The sequence below is a fragment of the Beta vulgaris genome, chromosome 8 (genome assembly GCF_026745355.1).
Source record: "Beta vulgaris subsp. vulgaris cultivar EL10 chromosome 8, EL10.2, whole genome shotgun sequence".
In the NCBI taxonomy this organism is placed as follows: domain Eukaryota; kingdom Viridiplantae; phylum Streptophyta; class Magnoliopsida; order Caryophyllales; family Amaranthaceae; genus Beta; species Beta vulgaris.
This window is the reverse complement of record NC_079209.1, coordinates 51,033,275-51,044,883: the sequence shown is the minus strand read 5'-3', so window position 1 is coordinate 51,044,883 and position 11,609 is coordinate 51,033,275. Positions and strand designations below refer to the sequence as shown.

The window sequence follows — 11,609 nt, the reverse complement described above, 5'->3', positions numbered from 1 at the left end:
TCCAAACGGTTATTGTGTTCCAGTTCCCATCTATTATAAGGTCCTCTACTTTTGCATTTTGGGGGAGGTTTGGAAATGAATTTTGATGATAGTTTATTTTTGTTTCCCCTACCCACCAATCTTCAAATATTCTTGTTTTGGCACCGTCGCCTATCTGATGCTTAAATTGGTTTCTAGCCTTGAAGGTTGCTTTACACATACTTCTGAACGCATAGGAAGCTGAAGAGGGGATTTTATTCTTGATGTCAGGCCAGCTGATAGTGGGTCTGTTTTGTATTTAGCTTGGTAGAGGCGATGTATCACAGAGTTTTTTGAGTGGTGAATTCTCCAGGCTTGTTTTATCAGCAAAGAATCGTTGGCTGGCTCCATATTTCTTAAGCTTAGGCCTCCTTCATATTTGTGTTTTTCCAGGATAGTTCTCTTTCTCCAGTAGATTGACTTTCTATCTTTGTTTGTGCTCCACCAAAATCTCAGTAGTGAGGAGTCAATTCTTTTTGTGATTGTTTTTGGGATTTTGTATAGTGCTAGAATATGAGAAGAGAGTGCTGAAAGGATAGCATTAATGAGAATTAGTTTGCCAGGAGGGGAAAGATTGGTGAATTTCCATGAGGCAATCCTGTTATTCACTTTCTCTACTAGGTCCGTGAAACTTTGTGAGTTTTGCTCCATTTATATCCGGGTCACACCCTAGGTAGGTACCTAGGGTATTGGTAGTTTTCATTTTTAGGGGCTTTCTCATTAGAGAGCTAAATCTTCTTGGAGTATTAGGACTGAACATTAGAGTTGATTTCTCATAGTTAATAAGTTCTCCGGATTTTTCACAGAAATCGCTGAGAATCTCTTTCAGTTTCCAACAAACCTTAGGAATCCCTTTGAAGAACAAAAGAGCGTCATCTGCAAAGAACAAGTGAGAAAGGGAGGGGGCTGACCTAGCGATTTTGATACCTTGAATTTCCTTTGTTTCCTGAGCTTTTGTTAATGTAGTTGAGAGCGCTTCCATGCACAATATGAAGATGTAAGAAGAAAGGGGTCTCCTTGTCTCAAGCCCACCTTTGGATTGAAGAAAGTTGTGGGTTCCCCATTGATGAGAATTGAGTAAGAGATTGTTGTGATGCACTGCATTATCCATTTAATCCATTTTTCTAGGGAACTTCATTCTTATTAGGACTGCTTCCACAAAGTCCCATCTTATGCGGTCATAGGCTTTACTAAGGTCTACTTTCATAATCCCTGTGTAAAGGGTGCCTTTCTTCTGCTTTTTTACCCAGTTGAGTACTTCATGGGCAATGAGACAGTTGTCCGCAAGCTGGCGACCTGGAACAAAAGCGTTTTGAAAGTTTCCCACTAGATCTCCTATAATCCTTTTCAAGCGGTTGACCAAAGTCTTTGATATGATTTTGTAGGAGGAGTTGCAGAGTCTTATCGGTCTGAATTGTGAAGGGGAAGTGGGATTCTTTGTTTTTGGGATTAGGCAGATGTATGTTTTGTTACTCTCTCTAAGCAGATGATTTGTGGATGTGAACATATGCAATATGTCAGTCATATTGTCTCTAACTGAATCCCAATTTTCTTGAAAAAACACTGGAGGGAAACCGTCTGGTCCTGGAGACTTGAAAGGTTTAGGGGAAAAAGCAGCTGCCTTTATTTCTTCTTTGGTGAATGGAGTATTAAGAATCTTGATATGAGAATCATTTAGGGTAGGGAGATTTTGAAGGAGGGCATCATTTGGATCTAATGGAACTCTATCTTGGGTTGGGATGAAAATGTCCTTGAAGTACTTTGTAAAAACCTGTTTTAAATCCGATTGGCTGGAGATCCATTCTTCCTTTTCGTTCTTGATCATTCTGATTTCATTTCTTATACTCCTGCTTTTGACACTCCTGAAGAAAAATGAAGTGGTGGAATCTCCCATTTTGTCCCATTTTGACTTTGACCTTTGTTTCCAATATTCTCATTTGATTTATATTATCTCTCTTATTTGCTGACTTTCTAACATGGCTTGAGCCCCTTGTGAAGTAGTTTGGATATTATTTTGTTTGGAGTCTGCTTTTTGTTGAAATGACTGCCAGTCCAAGGTATTAAGTTTCTTGAATTCCAGACAAAAGGATCTAGCGTCTTGAAGAAAGAATTCTAGCTTCCTTTGCATGATGAACGCTGGGGAACCCTGAACTTGTAAATTCCAAACTCTTGCCAACATATTTTTTATTTCTTCCATTTGTAGGCACCAACTCTCTAGTTTGTAGGGTCTAGCTTTTTTTGTGTGAATAGGGTGAGTTTGAAGCAGAATGGGGCTATGATCTGAGAGGATAATTGGAAGGTTTGTTATTGTGGCATCTGGGAACTCGTCCTTCCAGTTTAAATTACAAAGGCCTCTGTCTAATCTTTCCAAAATTAGATCCCTTCCTTGTCTATTGTTTGTCCAGGTAAAGTTGGCTCCTTTAATTTATAGGGAATATCAAGCAGGTTATTTTTCAGTTTCCAATTGATAAATTCTTGAGCTCCTAATAGTTTTCTGTTGCCACCTAATTTTTGGTGTTTGCTATCAACTTGATTGAAGTCCCCTATTAGTACCCAATCTGCAAGATTTGTGCTCATCAGGTTTTGGATTTCAGTCCACACTACGCTGCGAGAATCTAACTCCGGGGACCCATACACAAAGCCTACTCGGCATTCATAACCATTAGGAAAGACAACATTACAAGCTATTACATTTTTTGAAGTGTGAAGGACAAGGGCTTTGAGCTTATCAGACCAACACAGAAATAAGCCACCCTTACTACCTTCAGCATCGCTACCCGTGCAGTGCTTAAAACCTAATCTACTAACAAACGGAATTAACTGAGATACATTGCATTTTGTTTCAGACAGAAAAATAAAATCTAGAGCTAGGATAGTTGTCAAATTCTTGATGAAAGAGTGAAGAGGGGAGGAATTTGAGCTCAACCCTCTACAGTTCCAGCTGATGATATTCATATAATCCCTTTAGACTGTTCGAGGTCAGCCGCACCTTCTGCTTCCAGAGATAGCCTTGGTTCCTTGTCTGATGGAGAATTGTCGATGGACTCACTAGTTCCTAGTCCAAAGACTAGGGTGTTTTTTCCTTTGCATTTCTTCTGGATTTTTTTCCTTTTTGGAGCTCTAGGGCGATGAATACTCTCTTCCGAGGGTGGAAGATTCAAATCTGGAACTGTTTCCTCCGTGTCCTTTTGGTTACCTCTTGCCAGGTGCAGGGCCAGAAAACCCTTTGGTTCCCACTTTTTCACTCTTTCTCTCTCTCCTCTTCTTCTCTTGATGTTTGCTATGGGGAAGTGCCTGTAGTAAGGATCGTCTGAAATCTTGAATTTTATCGGAGGGTTAATCAGTTGATGTGGTTTGGAGTTAAGATCTTCTTGCAATCCCATTGACTCCTCAGAGTCCTCTTCCTTGAAATGTGAAAGGGCTGTCTCAAATGAATTTGCTGAGGCTGAAGAATTTGGGGGAGGGTTTGGGTAGTCTGCGACAGTCTGTTTTGTAGTTTTTTGAACTGAGTGAGGGTTTGAGATTTCAGAGCTGGGAGTCATGTGATCTAGTGAGTGTTTGGGCTGTTTGTGGGTTAAGAAATGTTGTACTATCTTACCTAGTTCATCCCAGGCCTCAAATTTCAGGGCTTTGGTTTTACTGAGTTTGGGCTCAACTGTAGGGTCGGATTTTAGCTTGTGATGAGTAATCTCTTTTTCTTGGTTGTTGACTAGGGGGCTCAGTGGGCTTGGCGAATCAGGATAGTTTGTGCCTAGAGAATTATCAGAGAGTGGGCTACTATTCTTTGACAGATTTGAGGAGCTGAACATGTTGTTTAATTCCTGATAATCTAATGACCCAAATGGGATAAATGGATCAGAGAATGGATCAGAGGGGAAATAGAACCTGTTGTTTTCTTCCATGTGAAAGTCTTGAAAGAGGCGTGCTATGTTGACTTCTTGTGGCGTGCCAATGTTGGATTCCCATGATTCCCTTCAAAAAAAAAAAAAAAAAAAATGTTGGATTCCCATGATTGAGTTGAAGACTTAGAGTTGAAATTGTTGCTTGGGCTTTTTTGGGAAGGAGACAAACTTTGTTTTTTCATTTTATGGAAAATAGTATTTTTGCTGATGTGAGGTAGATTTTTTTTTTTTTGAAAGAAAGAAAAGGGATTTCATTAATATTTCGCCAAACGACACTTACAAGTCATTTCTGAAAAACATAAAATTCTAATAGAAATACATATCACCCTAGAAATGTAAACGTCGCAGATTTGACTTAATTTTGCCTTAATAAAAATCTTCATCTGAAGCAATGCAATCTGTGAGTTCGCTCTGGTTCGGCATACGATCTGCAGATGCGGAAATTTTGGGATGAACGTACTCCAATAGTCTTCCATAATTTTACAGAAGTTGTGAAACCCTAATTCTTCAGGTTGAATCTCGAACTTCAACCAATGAGAATAATTTCTCATACCTAAAAACAAAAGAACCATACTCACAACTCCCATAGGGGAGAAGGAGATTTCCAAAACAGAAACTAAAAACCCCATAAAAGGGTTTGAGAAAATCTCATAAAGAGATACTAATTTATTGAACAAAACAAGAAAATAAACTAAAAACTGAAAATAAAAGGGAAAAAGGGGCTTACCATGGATGAAAACATCCATGACAGCTCCCTAATTGATGAAGAAGGGGTAAGGGAGGCTAGGGTTTTAGAGAGAGAAAAGGAGAGGGGAGGCTAGGTTTTAGGTTACGACTATTGTGAGGTAGATGGATGAGAGTGTATTGGTAGATAAATAGATATAAGTGAGGTGGGTGGGAGTGAGTAGCTTGCCATAAATGAACTGGAAGTTGAAGAGTTATTTTTAGCTGCAGGTATTTTAAGAGAATATCGAGCAGTAGGATTTTTTGCCAGAGGAAAGCAGGTGATTTCGATTTTCTTGCTGAGGAAAATACTATCTGGGACATGTTTCCTTCTTGAAGTTGGGGGGTATTCTCGTACTTTACTCGTTTGTGTAAATGGAGAGGGTTAGAGTTAATAATACTTGGAGTTGGAATTGATGGAGTGTAAGGAATGTGGTTGAGGAGTAATTGCTTCTTACGTCGCTGCATTGAAGGCCCATGCAGTTTCCTTTTCGCTACTCTCCTATTCTGGCGCGTGGTGGGCTTGAAATTTTTTCTTGGAACTGTAGTTTTGTTCTTCAGCTGCATTGTTTTGGGATAAGGATTTGTTCCTTGGGAAATTCCCATTGGTAACCTCGTACTTTTGCTGATTCTCACTGGTAACCTCGAATTTTTTTAAATCCCATTAGTAACCCTGTACAATATAAACATTCTCAACCATAACATTGATGAGGAATATTCCATTAAAAAAGGGAATATTCCGTTAGATTAACCCCTTAAACCATAATTAATCATCATAATTAAACTCTAAACTCAATATAGGCAAATCAGATCGTTTTTTGCAAATTCTGACCTCGAAACCGATCCTATTGAGGGAAAAATTGACCCCTAAAATATTTGAATACCACTTTTTATTTAATTTTTTCATCATTTCGTATCTGCGCGCAAATCGAGGTACATTCGGTATGTAAATACAGGAAAATCCGTTCGATTTTTGCAAATTCCGGCCTCGAAACCGTCCCTATTAAGGACAAAATTGACCCCTAAAATATTTGAATATCACTTTTTTTTTAAAAAAAATCATCATTTTGTTTTTGCACGTAAATCGAGGTACTTTCGGTATGTAAATACAGGAAAATCGGATTGTTTTTTGCAAATTCCGACCTCGAAATCGACCCTATCAAGGGCAAAATTGACCCCTAAATTAAAATGTTTGAATACCACTTTTTAATATTTTTTTCATCATTTCGTTTTTGCACGCAAATCGAGGTACTTTCGGTATGTAAATAATTTAGGGGTAAGTTTTGCCTGTATTTACATACGCAAAGTACCTCGATTTGCGTGCAAAAATGAAATGATGAAAAAATTTAAAAAGTGGTATTCAAATATTTTAGGGGTCAATTTTGCCCTTGATAAGATCAGTTTCGAGGTCGGAATTTGCAAAAAACGATCCGATTTGCGTGTATTTGCGTACTGAAAGTGCCTCAATTTGCGTGGAAAAACGAAATGATGTAAACAAAATTTTAAAAGTGGTATTAAAATATTATAGCGGGCAGTTTTGCCCTTAATAGGGTCGGTTTCGAGGTCGGAATTTGCAAAAAAACGATCCAATTTGCGTACTGAAAGTGCCTCGATTTGCGTGGAAAGTGATGTAAACAAAATTTTAAAAGTGGTATTCAAATATTATAGGGGGCAGTTTTGCCCTTGTTAGGGTTGGTTTCGAGGTCGGATCGCAAAAAAGATTCAATTTGCCTATATTGAGTTTAGGGTTTAATTATGGTGATTAATTGTAGTTTGAGGGGTTAATCTAATGGAATATTCCCTTTTTTAATGGAATATTCCTCATTAAAGTCACGGTTGAGAATTTTTATATTGTACATGGTTACCAATGGGATTTAAAAAAATTCGAGGTTACCAGTGAAAATCAGCAAAAGTACGAGGTTACCAATGGGAATTTCCCTTGTTCCTTTTGTTGTTTGAGTTTTCATCTGGAATTTCACTTTTCCTTTTCCTTGTGTTTGAATTGTTTTGTGAATTTTCTTTTTGTGGAGGATCTTCTGTTTGTAATACTTGGTCTATGGATTGGTCTGTGCAGCCCACCGCAAATACAAGAAGTGATGCTTTTGATTTGTTTTGTTTTAGTTTTTGTTTCCTCTTTGTGTAATATTTTGATTTTCTAGTTTCATGGTATTTCCTATTTACTAGTTTAATGTATTTAGGAAACTTAGAAAGATATTCTACTTGTTATAGAATATCGAGTGGTTGTTACTAGGAAAGTTGTTAGTTTCCTAATTCTAGTAGGTCTAGGGTTTAGGTGTATGAAGTCCTATAAATAGGAATTTATAGACTCGTTGTTAGAGTGTGTTCACAACTAAATGTGTGAGTAACCAATTGTAAGAGTGTCCAACTTGTGGGCGTATTACTTTGATTAAGTAATATTATGTAGCGAGTGATTTATTCCTTCACACTAAAACTTGGATGTTTGTTGTTTGTTCTTTGATTTCTTACTTACAAAATTTTGACCCTTAGCTTATTCCATAATATGATCCTTCCATCTTTATCTCATATTAATTTAATTAAGCAAGGATAAAAACAAACTCAGTTTTGATTTTATAAATAGAAAAGAGAAGAGAGAAAAGATCGATTGTTTAACCCATAGAAAGGCACATTCACTATTCTTGGATGACCCAATTAATCACCGATCTGTAGATTATGTGCTATGCGATGGGTTCACAACTAAGCAGGTTTAACTCCAATGGCCCATTGGGTTTAGACAAAGTGGAGCTTAGCTGGCCATATCCAATCAATCGAAAAGCATATTACATTGCAATCCTCTAGATATATGTATCGTGATATTTGCGATACTTGATGCATGTTTACTTCAAGTCTTCAAACTAAATGCTTGGGCATGAAATTATGATGGGAGTAATAACTTTAAGAGATGGTATTGTGTCAGACCGTCCGATCATAATCTTTGGTCGGACGACTTTCAGTTGGTTTCAAAAAAAATTCAGCTGGTTTCAATTTTTTTCAGTTGGTTTCAATTTTTGTTCAGTTGGTTTTAAATTTTTTTCAGTTGGATGTAAGTTACCTCTAAATGAACGTAAGTTACCTCTATATGAAAGTAAGTTACCTCTAAATGAAAGTAACTTGGATTCTTAGTTTTATTATTCTTCCATTTAACAACTAACTAAATTTTTTTTTAAAAAAAACACTAACCTCTGCTTTCCTCTCACTTTTTCCTTCTTCTTCATTCCACATCAATGGCATCTTCCTCCTACCCACCACAAACACTAGACCGTGAAGCTGAGACCGATTTCTCTCTCCTCTACAACAATGGCTGCCACCAGTCGGGTCTTTCTCTCTTGAACGTCCACCGTCGACACAACAAGGTGACGAAGGAAAAAGATGAAGAAGAAGGAGCAGCGACGCGGCGGCGGCGGAGGAAGAAGATGAAGAAGGAGCAGCGGCGCCGTTTTCGCGGCTCCGTCCGACGAAACATATTGGGTCAGGCGGTCTGACCCAATACTTTCACTAACTTTGATTAACTCCTTTTTTGGGTAGGTAATATAAAGGATTCAATTGTACTAACACCTCTTGTAAGTATAATTAGTCAAGTTTGTTTATCATATTCTTTTGGAGGAAGGGCAAATGGTAAGGAAAACCTTCCTCTAAGGATCCTCAAGTGGAGTTTGATCTCTTGACTATGAAATAATTCATGAGGTCAAAACTTTATCGCTAGTGCAAGTCTTTACTCCGTATAACTTAAGTCAAAATCATTTTTCAGTTTAATCCTTACATTTGCACGTCTGTCTCATGTAATCATTGTTAGAAAAAGATTGAGAACAATGACATAAAAATAAGATTTCAATGATGTAACGTGGTAGAAAAACACTGAACTGTAAGCATTTACGATCGGACAATAATGGTAAACGACACCGGTGGGAATGCTCCCCAAGGTTAACAGAGGCACAACAACAAACTTAGTTACTACTAACTGAGAGTGCTTTGGAGTATAGCACGCATAATCCAAGAAAAATAAGATAGGTAAGTTTTATGTGTAAAGAAATGGAGAATGAGGTCAGATTAAATAAGAAAATAATTTGTAACTTCAATATATAACTAATTTATGGAAATGACTGTTGTAATCAAGGTTAGTAACAATTGGACCATTTTAATTTCAAATCATACGTTACACACTTAAAATAATCTGATCCAAAAAGAAGCTCAATGCAGCTCTAGATCTCAGGCCTGGTTTGAGCGGCAGCACGCGTGTTAGATAGCCATATAACCTCATGTCAACAAAGGCACCATGTGCTAGCAACTCCAAGAGTGGATGAAGGAAGAGAGATATCAAGAAGGAAAACACCCTCTCCATGACCGATGTGGATAAGAAGAATGTTGTATTCCATGTTTTGGTGATGCGAAATACTTAGATATTAATATGATTTTATTTTAGAAAATTATAAAACACCAAAAATATTATCATGTTTATTTTATATATCTTGTAGAGAAAGATTTTATAATCTAAGTCAAGATATTATGTCTAATATACTTTGAGTATTATTATAAGGTATGTTTAATGGTCTATTAACTAAAGAATCTTTGTATCAAAGATTCTTCTAGTTATTAGATATGCAGTTGTTGTTTTTATGGCTCAAAAACAGTTAGAGCAAGCATAAAAATGTTGAGCAAATTCCGGCTGGAGCATGTGATGCGAAAAAGGAGGAACTACTTGCTTGAGGATCTCCAACTACCTGAACCACTTGCTATAAAAACACAACTCTCTGCTGTAAGCACTTCTACAATCTAGCTACACTCCCACACTAACGGATAGTGGTGGAAGTTGGTAGCCGTTGCAAAATTGGTGGAACAAGTGGAGCAAAAATCGCGCCATAATCAACCTTCCATTACATGAGCACATCATGGAGAAAGTGGAGCTTGATAAGCGCAAGAGAATAAGAAGAATTGAAGCAGCTATAGAAGCAAGAATTTTATTTGAAGAAAATATATAACTTTCGAGCATAAAAGATAATTATTGTTTTGAGAAAGTTTTTCTGTATTTTTCTTCTACATTTCATTGTAATTCTCTAAGTGTTTGGGTATGAGAAAAATTAGAGAGTATCCTTGAGATTAAAAAGAGAAAAAAAAAAGAGAGAAAAGACAAGATTTTGGGTGAAGTCAAAGTGAGTGTCATCAGTTCAGGTGGAACTGAGTGACTGGGAACAAGTTCATAGAGGAACAGAGAATGTCCTTATTAGGTTGTAAAGAAAGATTTTTTTGACCTATTTCAGTAAAGAAAGTCGAATTAAAATCTCTTGAGGTTAAAGTTTTTTTTTCCTATTGGACCTAGGAAGTTTTCCTTGTAAAACCTCGTGTGTCTTTTCTCTTAAGTTTTTAAGTTATATTTATTCGCATTTTAAATTCGAAATTTTTTTCTCAACTACAATTCAATCCCCCCCCCCCTATCGTAGTTGGTTTAATGTAGGATATATTTTACTCTCTTATTAAACAAAGCAAGAAAATGAACTAAAAACTGAAAATAAAAAAAAATAGCACAGGTAGGCGGATATATTTTAAAATGAAAATAAAGGCAAATCTATCAAAACTTGACTTATAAGTAATAACAAGAATAGTGAGGTAATTTGCTGAGTAATTTAACAATACTTTTTCGTAGCCTCCCCTTCTCTCTTTTTTCTCTCTAAAACCGTAGTCTCCCATACTCTTTCTTCATCAGTTAGGGGCTGTCATGGATGATTTCATCCATGGTAAGCCCCCTTTTTCCTTTTATTTTCAGTTTTTAGTTTATTTTCTTGTTTTGTTGAATAAATTAGTATCTCTTTATGAGATTTCTTCAAACTTTGTTATGAGGTTTTTAGTCTCTGTTGTGGAGATCTCCTTCTCCCCTATGGGAGTTGTGAGTGTGGTTTTTTTGTTTGTAGGTATGAGAAATTGTTCTTATTGGTTGAAGTTCAAGACTCAACATGAAAGTATTGTGATCTCGGATGCGGTTAACATGGCTCGATCAAGAATGCTCTTCCAAAACTATGTCAGAATGATAGATTTCATCATCAATAGCAGTTTGATTCAGCAAATACAAGGGGGTTGCGCTGTATTGCTCGATTTGTTTCATTATAGTTTCTTCAAAGACGAATTTGATTTAGCCTTGTTTAATTGTATCTTATTTTTCTTTAATATCTATTGTAGATATCGTTTGGCCTTCAATTAATGAGATCTCTCTTTTAGAAAAGGTAATTTGCTGAGTACATATGCATATATTGGAAAGGAAAATTAGCATTACTATGAATTCGAAATAATTCCACCTTTAAGGAATGTTCTCAACACAATTCGAACATTATACATTAATCTGAAATATGGACCTTTTAAACTAAATCGACCATAATTAGAACCTATTACATTGATTTCCTTTTAAACTAACTTGTATTTCTGTCTAATCAAAACTAATGCTGGAGACTACCCAGAAAATTTCCCCTATAAGCTACTCCATAATTGCTACAAGAAGTAAATTAACGATCTAATGACAATCGCATGCAGAGATCCTTCGCTATTAATAGGTCAAGCACATGCTAGCGGCTTAAAGTGTCAAAAGTGGTGAAACAATCTATATATGATTTTGATTATGACATGTTGTAAAGCCGCCAACTAATGATTCTAATCTAATAAGACAGTATATATATTACTTGCTATGATTAGGAATTAGTGATGCTAGAAAATCCAAACACCATCCAACAATTAAAAACCCAAATTTATGGTATTATGGTAACTGTTCATCTAGTATGTTTGTTTGCCATTTTTCTCTAGGCTCAAGATTACCCAGTAATATATCCTAATTCCCCCTAATTCTCTTTGGTAACCTTCAGGTTTTGGGTTTTCTCATTAGTAGTATTTCTTGTTTTTCTTTTCTCATTGGTAGGCTTCAATTTTAAGTTTTTTTCTTCCTCGTAGCATTTCCGTTAAATTTACGTT

At 36.5% G+C, this 11,609-nt stretch overlaps 1 protein-coding gene across 1 annotated transcript; it reads right to left on the bottom strand.

Moving 5' to 3' along the window:
* Positions 1–2,391: 2,391 nt before the first annotated feature.
* On the bottom strand, positions 2,392–2,973 carry LOC125492690 (uncharacterized). The gene has a single exon (XM_048635400.1). It carries the CDS (start codon positions 2,971–2,973, stop codon positions 2,392–2,394), a length of 582 nt encoding a protein of 193 aa, XP_048491357.1.
* Positions 2,974–11,609: the final 8,636 nt, after the last annotated feature.